The 16,364-nt window shown below is 35.9% G+C and overlaps 1 protein-coding gene across 1 annotated transcript in view; it reads right to left on the minus strand.

Annotated features, from left to right (window-relative positions):
* LAMA3 (laminin subunit alpha 3) overlaps positions 1-16,364 on the minus strand; it is a 119,276-nt gene that overhangs the window by 41,368 nt on the left and 61,544 nt on the right. Inside the window, exons 29-39 of the mRNA XM_072411311.1 lie at positions 15,833-15,998; positions 15,016-15,142; positions 14,794-14,933; positions 13,081-13,196; positions 9,553-9,764; positions 7,845-8,049; positions 6,736-6,880; positions 5,652-5,792; positions 4,766-4,927; positions 4,080-4,181; positions 3,303-3,386 (exon numbers count right to left, since the gene is read on the minus strand). Of these exons, the coding sequence (XP_072267412.1) occupies positions 3,303-3,386; positions 4,080-4,181; positions 4,766-4,927; positions 5,652-5,792; positions 6,736-6,880; positions 7,845-8,049; positions 9,553-9,764; positions 13,081-13,196; positions 14,794-14,933; positions 15,016-15,142; positions 15,833-15,998 (1,600 nt within the window). The remainder of the gene's footprint in view (positions 1-3,302; positions 3,387-4,079; positions 4,182-4,765; positions 4,928-5,651; positions 5,793-6,735; positions 6,881-7,844; positions 8,050-9,552; positions 9,765-13,080; positions 13,197-14,793; positions 14,934-15,015; positions 15,143-15,832; positions 15,999-16,364) is intronic.

Below are 16,364 nucleotides of genomic sequence, written 5' to 3' on the forward strand. Positions count from 1 at the left end.
ACCCTTCTAAAAACAATGTTTCTACATTTATGCTCTCTAAACCTCCCTAAAAATGCAAGATGCATTATAGAAGGAAAAGCATGAAAGTAGACACATAGATAGCACAAAGAAACAATAAATAGTGTGGTACAAACAAACCAATATGCTTAACTACTGGAATTCAGTCTAAGGAATATTTTTCCATCACTGGCCTATGTAAGAACCCAGCGAGAAAAAAGACAGACTACTTTTTTCAGGGGCTGTATGGGCCACTTAGGTTCAGAATGGTTACATGACTTCACTTGGCCACAGGTAAATAAATAAATATATTTACCTTCCTTATCTTTAAACCTTAGGAAAAACACAGGAAAACATGTTGCAATTTTACAAGACCGATCTTGCAGTGAATATCAACTAAAGATTTTAGCATAGCTGAACATGAGCAGTCTTGACTTTATCCATTTTCTCTGATCTGAATCATTCTTTCCTATACATACCCGTAATTTATAAAAAAAATACATAAAAAAAGCTGCAGAATCATGTAAAGTATCAAGAATGTTGAAATACCAGAACAACATTTTCCACTTATTTCAATTTGGCACTCCCAAAATAACAGGATGAATACAATTTCAGGAGAATTATGTTCTACTGCCACCCCATGGAAATGATGTTTTTTGCCTGATTTCCAAAATGTTTTAAATAAAGCATCATTATAGCAATGTTAACATGTACAATGCATACCTTTGCTTTGTATTTGAAATTTCTAGTGGGTTTTTTGACACCTCATGGATGGCACAGACAAACAAATACAAAACATTTATTCTAGCTAACATCACAAAATAAACTGGAGCTGCATAACATCAGGTGATCAGGTTATTTATTTGATATATTCCCGTGAATTGCTGGAGTGGTGGTCAATCTGTGATAATGGATGGTAAAGGGGATATCAGCCACTTAGTGTTCACCTAGGAACTACCAACTTCACCACCTTCTCTACAATTTATCATTAAAGCAAATAAGAGCATCTGAGAAAAACAAATGTGAGAAGCTGCAGTTATTTTCAGTCATTTTAATGGTAAACTATAGATGAAGAAGTAATTTGGCTAAGTAAACGTTGGCTAGAAGGTGTACTGCCATTTACTGTGGATGAACAGTAAGTCAGATGACAGTCAACACGCACTAAGGCTTTAATAAAAAATATAGGCGTTAAGAAAATGTTTAAAAAAAAGGGCCATGGGCTAATTAATTTGGTTTGCTTTGGTTTGGGTTAATTTGGTTTGCTTGTCCACATTTTCAGGACAAACCTATTATGTTTTTTTTATTTATTTTTACTTTAAATGTGCAACAGCTCCTTCCAAGCGGAGGAAATGAGGTATGATTTATGGATGCAAAATTTGAGCTGATAATAGAGCTGGTAAATAGAATTGTAACATAGAGTAATTGTTTCTATCCCTTTTTTTGGCGTAGTTTTTGGCAGCATTTGATGTAATCTATACATAGAGGAAATGTCATTGGATATATATGGTGGATACACTGGTAACTATGGGTGAGTTATTTTTTATGGCACAGTGTTAACAGGGATTTTGGTCATTCTATTTATTTGGAGATTCCTAATTTTTTGTTAATTGTCACATTGGTGGTAACATGTGATGAATTTATGACACAGTGATAATATCAGGGTTATCTTTATTGGTTTGGCAATTTATGGATTGTTTGTTAGTTGTCACATTGGTGAAAATAAGTTGAGACACGAGATATGTGTTTCATATTTTTTTCATATTGAGAATAATAAAAGGATAATTTATTTATGTATTTACTCTACGTAAGCACCATTTAAACATAGAAATCAGTGAAGCATAAACAGTAATGAAAAATGTTTTTTGTTTAAGATAACCTTGGATACATATATGATATGTTTGTTTATTATTTATTTGGTGGTTGATTGGTAGGCAATTGGTGAAGAATTTGGTGGGATGTCACTTTTCAAGTTGTAATACAATGAGATAATTTAATATTTATAGTACAATTTTAAGTGGCACAAGCAAGTAAACCTCTCAGATGCCTTGTCCTTACCGCTGACCTCTCCAAAGTGATTCCTGACTTTGAAGGGGTGTTTCATCATTGAATTTATAACAGATTGTGAGTAATTTGAGCTGCTTTAAATGAATATGGTAAAAATTATGTATGTATATGTATATATATATATATATATATATATATATATATATATCCTTTTTTTTAATTAAAGGTTATTGTTATTTATAGAAAAACTTGTACTCCTCCTGACAAGGTGGTTTTGACCACGAAACGGGTTAAGGAAAACCCTGATCATGTGAAATATATGAGTGTGCCAAAGAAACACATGCGAACACAAGTTTGTTGTATTTTAAATATTTTTATTAAAGTGGTTTTCCATATAAAAGAATGGGTAAATGTGTAATGACTTAATCAATTGTTGTAACTATCATGCCTGAAAAGTCCCTTTATCCTCTCATGTTCTGTTGAAAATGTTAAAGAATGGGATGTCGTATTGGTAATATCTTTGGAACACTTTATGAATTTTTGTTCAATTATATCGATTTCACAGTTAACAATTGTTATATGTATTTCTGTCAACTTGGCCTAAGTCTCAGAGTCCCCTGAGGAAGCCAATGTGTGAAATGCTTCGGGAAATGAGACACACTCAATGAATGATCTGTTTGATTCTATGTGATATGTATTGTTGGTTCACTAATATGATTCCTAACATAGAGATTAGATTATGTCTAGTTGAGAAATTGCAATCACTGAAAATACTCAGTAAATGTATGAATTTTCTTATTGCCAAAGAAGCCATCTTTTCTCTTCGTTTACCCATACATTTTGATTAGAATATGGGATTTGTTTGCTGGGCTGTGTATACTTTTGACCCCTGCACTATATATGTTATCTACACCTCACCCCTGCACTCTGTACATTACATACAATTCACCCTTGCACTCTGTACAGTACATATCCCTGACTTCTACATTTCAATATATAAATTTGAACCCTTGACTATGCATGTACACTTGACAACTTTATACTTTACATGTGTACATCACATACCCTTCAATCTACATTGTAAGTGAAACAATGACGAAAATCTAAATTCCACCAGTCTGCAAAATACATGGGAAGAACATGACTATGACAAAGTAGGCTATATTACAATTTTATGCTTTAGTAACTGATGAATTGGTGTCTAAATCTATATTGCTCTGTGTATACCTAGATAAAGTAGAGACACTGGTGACCCTTTAAACACAAACATTTTTAATTTATTATAATACGTGCAATCTCACCTCCAAGAGTTGGACACGGCCATAATATTGCTTGTCTGGTAGAGGATTGTTGGGATCCACATAAACAACAGTCATCTGTCTACCCTGATTAAAAAGAAAAAATGAGTTAGTAAAAGCTAGTAGTTGATTGTATAGCACACTAAAATGATCTATGGCTATTCAGCCAATCTTGTAAGACACACACATACAGGTATGTTACACTGTACAGCCCATGTCACACCCCATGTAGTGGCCCTTTAAAATGTCTGGTAACAGGAACTCTGCCTGCTGCACAATCATTTTCATACATCTGTCATAACACATAGCTTGTCTGAAGTCAGCAGCAATAAACAGACTGATTGTTAACTAATTATAAAACACAACCACAAAGTCATTTCTCTATGTATTTGTTATACTGCCAAGTAGTACTGATCTGTAATGGACAACGGACAGTGCAACCAATTAAAGCTTTGTTCTGTCATAAAGGAAATATACATCCATGAAACAGCAGCAGAAAAATGCTTAGCAAGAATGATGGGAATGTTAGCATTCATAATAGTTTCTGGTAGTATTTGTCAGTAACAGCAAAGCTCTATGATCCAAACACGAGGCATACAGCAACACAAGAACCTGAATTAAACCCCACATTTCATATTACGTCTCATTATCCAAAAGCCATCTGCACATGACATTAATAAACAGATCAAGTTTTACATTATAATTACATGGGCATGATACAACGTTCATGATACAAAGTTCTATACTTTCCAATGAAATTTTAATCACATGTCTACGTACTGATAACAGAACATCTGGTCGCTTGTCTAGGAGCACCATGCCTTCACTTGGTAAACCAAAGGACTTCAGCTGATATGTTAGAGAGCCACCATATAAAGAAGTCTGTTTAAAATGAAAAAAATGTACATATGGTAATAACTACAAGAGAACTTATTACATGCCTAATATATTCCACAATAACAAAAAATGCAACTCAGTATCATCACTAGATAGCTGCTTAGTTCATTGGCAATATGATACAGTATATAAAGACAATATATACCAGGCTGTCACAACTTGTAAAGCTCATCTTCAAGCAAAATTTACATTTGATACTGTAGTGTCCTTACTGTGGTGTCTCGTGTGATCCCAGGAGTTCTTGTAAAGAAAACCACTCATAGCTACCTTTGTACGTTGGGTGACCAGACTCCCCATTTCCGCTTATATTTTCAATGTAAGCAGTTATGACATCATGAAGTCAATGCCGCCTAAATGAATGAATTGTTACAGGTATGATAGCGCTATATGTCCCTACACAACTCTTCCCACTCCCATCTACCTCTTTGGATAGCTCAGCATCCTCTGCTCTGATAATGCCACTAGCCAGTAAAGATATACTTAAAATGTATATAAAAAAAAAAAATAAACCACTGAAAGAAAAAACTACAACAATAGGTACAATCAACATTTATCATAGACACTCTTACCTTCTCTCCCAGGTATGATTCTGGTGCCACCCAGTGCAGACTGTGAACAGATGGTGGTAATTCTTGCACATCAGCTACAACACTGTTGCTGCCTGGGTTGAAAGTGACTGTGACTTTGATATAATCTGACGTTTCAAGACTCCATGATCTCATGTCTACAAACTTAATAAAATAAAAATATTGATTAATATGACATTGCACAAAAGAGTATAGTATACATTTATGTTTTATTAATAACCAAAAAAAAATGATGTCCAATATTCTGAAAATAAAAAAAATCTATCATAAGTGAAAGAGCCAGAGATCATGAAAGACAAATAGTGCATATGTACTAAGGTATAGGCTACTTGGAATTAAAGGTGCCCATACGCATTTGATACCCTATTCCCTTTTTTTCAACAACTGGACTGTACATGGGGTTCATCAAATTAGCGGTGTTGTAGCGCTGTTTCCTCAGCCATGCTGGTGAGTTTTTTTGTATTCACCTTCCATGACAGGTATATGTCCTTCCTGGACTCTATTGGCGACCTCCTACTGAAAATGATAGCTTTGCAGTTGTCATGCTGATTCTTTGATTTGATGATCAGAATTACTAATACGCTGCAAATATATATCTGATGATTCAAAGACAAAGAATCAGCATGGCATTGTGATATCCATTGGAGGATTGGGTATATTTTTTTGACCAGCTTATTAAAACACAAGCACTGTGATGGGATCTCTCTTGGAAATTTTTGAACTGTGGCCAGACGATCAGATAAAAGTATGTATAGTAGCTGCTTTTAAATATACAATAAACAATGTTTTTTAAAGAAATATATACCCCACTCAAACAGTGGCATTGTGGTTGTATTATGTTTTATTCTGTTCAGTTGTTACGTTTTACCTTTTTCCTGAGCCTATTGGAGGAATGACAAACGTCTGTTGCTCCAAAACAAAAACACTTAGTGCATCCCTTGGTGTTTGAAGGGTCAAAGAAAAATGTTCCAGTCTTGCAAGCATCACATCTTGTACCTCCAATATTTTCCTGTACGTGGGAATAGATATAGAATTTATATACATGTTATATTTAATTTATATTTATTATTTTTAATTATTTTTTTATATTTTGTAATATTATATGAAGCCAGGAACTGGGTGTGCACAAAGTAAATACCTAAAGCAAAACATATAACTATCAAATGTAATTTTAAAAATTTTATTTAGACTTAAAATCAACATGTTTCTAAAGTGTAAGGGTCTGGGCACTGTTAATTAGTAATGAAAGGGTAATAGGTATGATCACTCTAGAGTATGGTATGAATATTTGGATCAATCCATGAATTCTATCTAGCTACCAAGAAGATTGGCTCACCTCCACCTTTTTGCCTTTGATACAGTTAGTATCATTTTGAAAGTGATAGGCTGGTGTTTTTAAAAGAATTTTTAAAACATTAAAAAAATTCTGCAACACTTCAAAAAAATATGGCTGATGCACCTGTATGGAACATACACCCCAAGTAAACAGCAAATGTCAAACACATCTGAATTTACTTACTAAAAGAATTTAGTGAATTATCACTCTCCAATGGATAATTCACTAAGCTTACAGAATGTTGTAATTTCACTTTATAAAGTTTACTCAAATTTAAATTATTCTACAAATCAAAACAGGATTATTTCCTGAACAGGATTGGATGGTTTAGGTCAGCAGATCCTTATCTCATTTACTAAGCAAGGGTATAATTCAATTTGCTAGGAGAACAGCCTATATTTCAGTAAATCAACCCCAATGAACAAACAGCAAAAAGTTCAGGAAATGTGTTATGAATACCAAACCCTGCTTTAACCCTATTTAAGCTCGAAGCTGTAATGGTAAAATTAAAACCTTTTAATAAGAGCCTTGTTTAATGTTACTAATCATTTTGGATTATTTTTGGTATTTTTTGACTTAGGATGAAAGATTGAATTTGTGTGGTCATATACAGTACCTTGCACAAGCAGACACCAGTGTGGTGATCACAGATCTGAGAATGCGTCCCATCTGGATTGCAGTTGCACGGAATGCAGTCAGGAAAACGGAAATAACCTGGAGCACAGCGCTCACACTGCCTGCCTGTTATCCTTGGTTTGCATCTGCCCAGATAGAACAGAAAACAAATTAGAAGGAGTTTCTATAAATATCCATTTCATTGCTATTAAATTATCTGTTGTATTCCTGTAGAGATGAACCCAACTACATTTTTATCTCCTATACAGTGTTAGTGTTCAGCCTGAAGCTAGGGGTAGCATGTGGACCTATATTAAGTCAAACTGCAAATTACTCCAGTTTTTTTCAGGTGTCCTAGCGCCTAAGGAAGTGGATCTTTCTGCAACATATGTGAATCTTTGATTGGCCCTATCTAATAGTGCACCAGCATTCACACTTCTATTTTCCTATACATGTTTAATTGGTCTTTCCTACATTTTAAACTAATTTCCTCAATATATTGGGGTAGATAGAGGGCCATTTTTATTGTTATTGAATATGATTTATGAAATTTTTACAGCTACTTTAACACTATCCCATACATATTTTGTTTAGATATTCAGATATTTAGAGAGATCTTGTTGACTTTTTTGCCTGATTATATGAATAACTTTGATTTCAATTGCTTTATTGGCTGTGGGAAATAAAGCTAAAACTGGTACAGTAGTGTGTAAGGGGGGCATTGGTTAGATATCAAATTTATACTCACAATGGTACTACAAGGGAAAAGGAAGAACTCAAAAAGTACCGATTCAATATATTACCCCAAAACAGATTCCTCTATCTAAGTATTCATCACGTGTCCGTGAGTTATGCTTCTCTGGACAGTGCCAACACCTATATGTGACTCCAATAATGTGCATCTGGAGGAACAATACACACAGTATTTCTGTGGCCCCATCTAGAGCAGAAGATACTTATAAAGTACCCATTTAAGCCCCATTTATTTTGGAAGGTCCACCAATATATTGTATACCACTTTGGGCTGCAGAAGAAATCCCACCAATCTAGTTGATCACTTCTGCTATACCAGGGAAAACAGTACATTGCAGTACATAATATGTGACTTACCTGCACTGGCCACTTATCCCATCACATTCTGGGCGGAATGGCTGTACTATGCCTGTTGTTGAACAATTGCACCCCTCACATCCCAGAAGTGGGTGGTAATTGAATGACTGTTGTTCGCACACCTCACATGAAGGTTTTACTGTTTGAGGTGGACATATACATCTGCCAGTTACTTCATCGCAAAGTCGCCGACCACAGTTACATGCTAAATAAACAAAGAAATCTGCTTTACTCTCCATACACAAAATGTATCCTACAGGAAAATATATTCTGGTCTAGGTAAATGTCAAAAAAGGAATAGGGTATTGTTTATTTGTGTAATAAATTTAAATAAAACATGATTGTATAGTTGAAACCAGCAGAGCTAGAAATGTCAGTTTGGAAAAATATCCAAATCATATGCAAGGAAATGTAAAAAAAATTATTTTGACTTGTAATGGATTGGTATCAGCAAAGCTTTACCTCATTCTCTAATCCATATTGCTTAATGAACCACCTAAACTTCTATAATAAATCAACCCATTGTCTCAAAAATGTCAAATGTCAGTAGAATTAGGCAAATTTATAAAAATCTGCTCTCCCTCACTACTGGTAGGTTCTTGCAATCCTGTGTACATAATTTGCATCAATTACCTATTAAGCAGGACTGATGATCACCACAAATCTCTACTGAGTAAGATTTGGCACAACCCAGGTTTAATCTGATTGATTCCTAGCCAGGACCAGAGCAAGCCAACACAAGTAATCCAAACATGCAAGTCCAAACCAAAATAAACCAAAGTAACCAAATAATTTAGACTTAGATTAGATTAGATGAACACAAGCTCAAACTGGAGTAAAACACAAACACAGGTCACTGAGATAATTCACTAAAACAACACTGTACAGTTAAATAATAGAATGAATTGGAAATGGAAACAAAATACGCTCCAGTAGGAATACATGGTAGTTTACACTAGTGTTTCCAGTGCCCAGGTTTGTTCACAACGTAGTTGCTTTCATTTTTTTTCACATACAGTTCTGATATCCATCTAAAAGGTTCTAAAAGCATGTACAGGTAGTCCCCGAGTTAAGGACATCTGACATATGGAAGACTCCTATATACGAACAGGGCTTCCCTGCTCGCTCTTGTGCAGGACAGGGACTTGATGGGGGGGGGGGGGGGGTTTGCAGGACTTTCAGAAGAAATCTTTTGCTAAACACAGCTGAGGTTGTGGATGATCTCTTTTGCAACCTTATGTAAATCTTTAATGATCAAGACAAATTCTCCAAATGTTTCTTTTTGCATATCAAAGCACAGCTTGCTCCAAAAGTTAATGAATATCTAGGCTTTTTTTTGCTTTGTTTGTGATTAACTCATGGTGAGGATTTTTTATGGTAACTGACACCACGCTGTTGAGACAAGCATCTGTCCTAATTGCATTTATTAAAATAATGTACCTGTTCCGACTTGCATACAAATTCACCTTAAGAACAAACCCACAGTCCCTATCTTGTATGTAACCCGGGGACTACCTGTACTGAACTGATGAATTTCAGTTCAAATGCCTCTGGCAACAAAATTCAGGCATAGGCCTGAACAACTTTTTACTGTTTCTTCTGATAGGATAGTGGTCAGATTGTGGAATTATGGGCCAATTTAAAAATCATCAAGTAATTATCAAAAAGAACCAAAAAAGCATTAGCATAATATTGTACTTATACTTACGTCTACAGTGTGGAAATCCATAGTAGCCAGTAGCACACTGACTGCATGTTCTACCAATAATATTAGGTTTGCAGTTGCATTGTCCACCAATAGGATTGCAGTTTGGGTTTGTGGCTCCCTCTAGGTGACATTGGCATGGCAATGCTCCATCATTATAATAAGCAACAAGTGATCTTGCTGAATTCCTGCAGAACTCCGGTGAGGTAACTGGGCTAAAATAAAAACAAAACACTCAAAAGCTTTTTCTACTCTTAAAATTCAACAAATAGGAACATAGGAATTCTGAAATGTGTTTTTAAAATGTTAGAATAACTGAAATTTGTGGTAATAGATTGGTTGTATAGGCTTGGTTGTAACAACGAAAGGCAACCTTCCAGTCATTTTACTTATCCAAAAGTGGAAACCACAAAGTGTCTATATTACTACTCAGAAAACCATCCTCCGTACGCCTTTCTTTTGGTTTTGGCTTGACTTTTATGACTTCAGCACTTCAGCTTTGCCAACTGCCTTTCCCAGTCTGTTTGGCACACCCTACTTGGCTATGGGTGCATCATTGGATGGAGGGTGTCAATTCATCTTTCTGGCAAAAGATTGTAGTACAAACATGAATGTCTGCAAATTGTGCAAACATTCATCCAACTACAATTCATGACTCTGTCTGGTCCAAAACATGACAGTCATTGAGCTTCAAGATGCAAGTTGTTGATTTACTAAAATATTATTGGCTGCTAACACAGCAAAAAATGATTTTCTTTTAATGGATAGGTCACTTGTTTTAGTAAATGAGTTAAGACTCAAATACATACAAAGAAACTTTATTTTTTAGATTTACTTGTACATGATTAAGTATTCCTTGCAAAGTGAATGATCAACACATTTACTAAGTAGGTATCCCTTTCAAGGTGATAAATTACTTTAAGGTAAAAACTATATTTCTGTAGTAAATCAGAACAATTGTGTTTGTATAATTATCTAAGCAGTAAGTTAGAAACACAACGGACTTGTGCCTGTGGAAAGAAAGTAGAAGGAATCAGTAAGGTATTGGTGCTGATCCACTTCAGTAAAACAATGGAAATGACCAGTATCTGTTAAGGGAAAAACCAAAGGTTTAGATTAATGTTGTCTCCAGGAGCTACCTATTCTTTTATTTCATTACCTCCATTTAGCAAGGTGAGCACTGTGTATTTTAGGTGTTGAAACTGAGCCATTGACTAAGCACCACTGTTGTCACATCAGAGTGAGTCAGATACCCAGTAATTGGAGTAATTTATCCAGTACCAGAATTTTTTTTTTACCTAGCAGCTGAACAGATAAGTAGGAGCTGTAAGAAAGATAAGTACCGTATTTTTCGCCGTATAAGACGCTCCGGAATATAAGACGCACTCAATTTTTAAGGAGCAAAATCTAGAAAAAAAAGATTCTGAAAGATTATTCCCCTCCTGATCACTCATGTGCCATTCATACTGTATTCCCCTTCTGATCACTCATGTGCCATTCATATTTCCCTTCTGATCACTCATGTGCCATTCATACTGTATTCCCCTTCTGATCACTCATGTGCCATTGATTGTCCCCTTCTGATCACTCTGTGCCATTCAAATTCCCCTTCTGATTACTCATGTGCAATTCAAATTCCCCTTCTGATCACTCTGTGCCATTCAAATTCCCCTTCAGAGCACTCTGTGCCATTCAAATTCCCCTTCTGATCACTCTGTGCCATTCAAATTCCCCTTCTGATCACTCTGTGCCATTCAAATTCCCCTTCTTTCAAATTCCCCTTCTGATCACTCTGTGCCGTTCACTTACCCTTTTTACCACTGTACGGCCGGGTAACTCCGTTAGGGCAGGAATCAGCTTGCTTCTGGCGTGCTTCCAGCTTCAGAATCGCGGGGGCGCGTGTGCCGGCTTCTTTTGCTCTGCACTGCAGCCAGGAAGAGACACACGCTGCAGCCAGCATCGAGGAGACGCACGCAGGATCGGGTATCGGGTGAGTATCTTATTTTAATTATTTTTTAACAGGGTATTTGTCGTATAAGACGCACCAACTTTTCCCCCCCAGTTTTGGGGAAGAAAAAGTGCGTCTTATACGGCAAAAAATACGGTATATGCTGCTGGCTGAGCCAGAACTAAAGCAAACCTATTGCTTTGCCCTAAATATAAAAGCCACAGGATTTCTTGAAGGGTTACTAAATAGAACACTATTGACTAAATACCAGTGTTCTCCCCAGGCCCTTTTAGCCAGGCGTACCACCCAGCACTTTTTTTGTATCCACCCAGCTGTTTTTGTTGGTTACTGAAGAGTTAAGTCACAATACAGGAGCTGCCACCCGCCTACAATTTCTTCCTACTCGGCTTAAAAAAATCTAGGTTAACCACTGAAGTACTATTTACTATTGAGTAAATCTAAGTCACTGATTCACATCCACTGATGCATTCACTGGTGGAGAATCAAATATTGTCATTGAAACACATAAACCTGGAAGATTCTTCACCAGGAAATGTTTCAGTGAATGTCAGATTCACTGCTTTATAAATACACCCCTGGATGCAAAAGCCATTCATTAAACCATTCTGTGGAATATATGAAAAAGCTTCATGCAGCCTCCACTGCCATTTTATATTTGTATTCCCTTCATCCTATACAACCAAGTACTTCAATGTGGGGTACAATGGCTCCATTTTAGACATACATTTATACAGATACAAGACAAAAGGAAAGCACTTAGCAAGTTACTTTTGTATGGTTAAATACAGAATTAAAACAGATTCCAACCTTTTAGCATTTTGTCTTGTATTCACAGTAACTGAACTACAAATTTCTGTATTCTAATTTCTGTATGTTTTTCTAATAGTTTCTAATGATTTTCTAATGTTTGCTTTTCTTAAACTCAGTAACCAGGTACCAAACCAATAAAAATCAGAAAATCAGCTAATAAAATAAAGTATGTCTGAGGTTAGGATAGACTACAATATTTAACAAATACATTATTTATTCAATCTTACTGACTGTTAGTGTCATTAAAAGCATTAAAATTAATTAAAAAATGTATACTTTAAAAAATGTGATATAATAAAGTCTATTATTATGATTTGTTTAAAGGTATAATATTAGAGTTTTTTTTATCATAGTTCAAATTTGCTTTGCTGTCTGGTATAGATGAGAAGAATTGCAAGCTAACTAGTAACATGAAAAGCTCAACATTTTTAATAATAAAATGAACAAATAAAAAATAAATATAAGGTAATTTATTATTAATTTCTTAAAAGTGTTTTACACAGTGCTAGTGTGCTTCACCTGTCTTTTGCTCACAAAAGAAATTGTTTCTAAATTTAGGCCCATCCGTTACTTTTTGGAAACAAAAAAGTGCCCTCCAATATAGATCTTTTATCTGTTTTACTGATAAAATCATGTTTAAGAAATGCAACACAATCTGAAACAGACACTACCTTATGTCTTGCTAGAGGTCATACGAAATCTACACATTTTTAAGAACAGTACAAAATCGAATAATTGTAATTTTTCCTTACTCAATATGAAAGCTGTTTTCTCCACATATATTAATAAAGTCAAAAGATTTATCCAAGGGTTTCTCTTGCAGAAGATCATATGAGTAACTGTCTGCTGGGACCAGCAAGATTGACTCCTAAAACATAATGAGGCACTGTTTAAGTATCATACTATCATATTTCATAAAGCAAAGTGCAAGAAATCATATTAATGGTCTTAGAGCAGTATATTACAATCTTACAGGTTACTACAACTTGTATGACAGATTTACCACTTTTCTATCCTTCAGGAGGTGAATAGGAATAGCTTATCACAATGTCTGAAGCAGTTTCTCAACCAGGGTTTCCCCAGAGGATTCTAGGGGTTCATTGAGCAATAAGCAGTTTGTGGTTCCCAGATCAGTTTAAACAACACCAATAATCTGTTTGGCTATCTGTAAGGGTGACATTCTCCCCACTGGCCGGCAATGTAAGAAACATTCTTCCTATTGACCACTACATTAATGTACTGTGAGCTGTGGATATAGTATTTATAGCAGGAGGTTCCCTAAGACCTGAAAGATATTGCAAGGGGTTCCCCTTTGTTAAAGAGGTAGACAAACACTGATCTAAAGCAGGTGTCCCCAACCCCCAGTCCGCGGCCAACTAGTGGGCTTCAGCTGTCTGACAGGTGGGTTGCAGGTCTGGCCAGGGCACCCCCCAGCGGTGTTGGGATAAGGAACTTGCTTGGGGGCCAGAGCAACAGACGACGTCTCCCAGAGACATCAAAGGCTCAGGAATGTGGGCGGGTTCTGGCAGCATGACATCACTCTGAGGGGAAGTTTCCTCCCCTTTGAGTGACCAACGGCTCCCTGCGCATGCATGGTCCAGAGTCCGGGAGATTAGTGGTCCGCAAACTCCAAAAGGTTGGGGACCACTGGTCTAAAGCATGAAAAATGTGCAACCACCATTTCTAAAATCCTGGAAACACGTGACTTGACCAGGTGGGTTTTTTCATTAACAAAACATATATTTTAGATTAAGAGCTCAGAAGTAGGTCAAACATGTGGTTCCTAACACAGTTAGGTTTTCTCTAAAATGAAGTGCAATATATTTTTACCAGAGCCGTTTTAAAAAGCACTGTCATTATTGCTGTGTTTATAAAGACTAGAATTAAAAAGTCTAAATAGCTGCTAAACATATATATAAAGTAATTTACCTACTATCTAGAAATTTAGTTGCACTTCTGTGTAGTTTCACCTATCTCTACCGATATCTAAATTACTGGCCTTCCCAGTTCATCTAATAAAGGTGGTTAGACAATTATTATTATTATTATTATTAAACAGGATTTATATAGCACCAACATATTACGCAGCGCTGTACATTAAATAGGGATTGCAAATGACAGACTAATACAGACAGTGACACAGGAGGAGAGGACCCTGCCCCGAAGAGCTTACAATCTAGTAGTAGACAAGATGTGAAGTAGCAGGCAATAGGAGGGAACATGGAGGCGAAGACACAGCTATGTGGTGTTAGGCTTCAATTGCTTGGAGCCTATTGTAAAATTCACTGCAATGGGTTTGCAGCACACAGTACTTGAATATTTCAAAGAACATTCAATGTGCCCATAGCCAATGGAACGTGGGTGTATTTTTTACCAATCACATGTAAACATTGTTGTAATGCACCTAAGGGCAATTAGAAGTCAACTGTAACTCCATGACTTAGGGCATAATCTAATAAACTCACCAAAATCAGTGGCTTCTCCGGAGGAGCTGTTAGGGTCACAGACAGGTCTGGATTAGTGACATCAAGTCCAATACGATTACCAGCAACTACCAAGTCTCGGCATCCAAACACATGGGGACAATATGAAGCATTGAAAGTACCTGTGGAAAATAGCAGATATTTTTGGTCCCTTATAGGGGATACAAATTACAGAACTTACATATTCTTGCATAACAGCTGTACCTGAATACTGCACTCCTCCATTCACTAGGACTGACACTGGAAATGTGGGATTTTCAGCCTGATAGTAATGGACAATAAAGACATATCTTCCTGTGTTGGGTATTCTTCTCGCCAAAGTAATATCATTCTGTGTGGTTGGCAGATAAAAACATGAGAAAATACATATTACCTTTATTCATCAATTACCAATTCAGTTTATTTCTCTCCCTGCAGATTTTTCCTTGCTTATTGTGCCTGTGATGCCAGGACAAGAAATGGTGGAAGCGATTTGTCATTGGAACTGGAAAGCATGGCCAGGAATTAAATCATTGTAAAACTGTTGTCCACCCTACAAAAATGTATTTTGGTTTCTTGAATCTGTGAGATTATTAAAGAGATTTCTTAGCCTTTTCGGTCTCTAACTATTTCTGAGCCCAAAAACTGACTTTCCTATCAAAAACAAAATAAAGAATTTTGGTTAAAGTTGGGTTGGTTTGTGTCTCGAAGTTGGTTACAGTAAATAATTTTATTTTCCATTAGGAATTTTTTTTAAAAGCTTTTGAATATTTAGGTTTTACTGTTTATAAATTGCATAAGGCAAGGATGGCTAAGTTTCATATTATTTTATTGTATGCTTTTCATGTCACTAAAGAGTAAGCAGATACAGTGCTCTGTAAATCAATAGTATGCAGATGTTTTAAAAGATGTATTTATAAGATGTTTTAAAAATTGCATATGAATTATTAATGGAAAATATGAAACACATATGAATCCTTAACAATGCAATAGCTTGTAGTATTTTAAAACATCTGAATCTTATCTATTGCAAATGAATTACCCTTGGTGATTGTAGCTGTACTCTGTTGCCTGAGTGACCTGGGAGCCCCGGGACAGGTTCTTGCACTATGGGTTTCTGTCCATCCGAATGTACTGCGTCTTTGACAGAGTCCAGGATCAGTGCCAGCGGTGGAGTTTCATAAACTGAAGACTGAATACAAGTTGGACTACAAAACAAACAAATGATTATCATAAATGCCTAGAGAATCACATTTCACTCCATCTACATTTCAATAAATATTACATTTCTATAAAGATTCTAGAGATAAACTAATAGCTGAGCCTATAGATTAGACCATAGCAACAGTCAGTATTATGATTAATAAAGCGTAGCACCTTAGCACCATTTGTCCTCTTAGATGATGGCTTCTACAAATGTTTTTGTGTTGTGGTTTTGTCTGCTTTACTTTGTTGCTAAATAATGGGTTTTGGTGGTTTTTAGGGAAACAGTTGGTTTTAAATGGCTGCTGAGAGTTTCAGAAGCTCATTTTAACTATTTTGGATCTGTTCTTGTTCCTTATTAGCTTGATAAT

Source organism: Pyxicephalus adspersus, chromosome 5, assembly GCF_032062135.1.
Source record: "Pyxicephalus adspersus chromosome 5, UCB_Pads_2.0, whole genome shotgun sequence".
Lineage (NCBI taxonomy): Eukaryota > Metazoa > Chordata > Amphibia > Anura > Pyxicephalidae > Pyxicephalus > Pyxicephalus adspersus.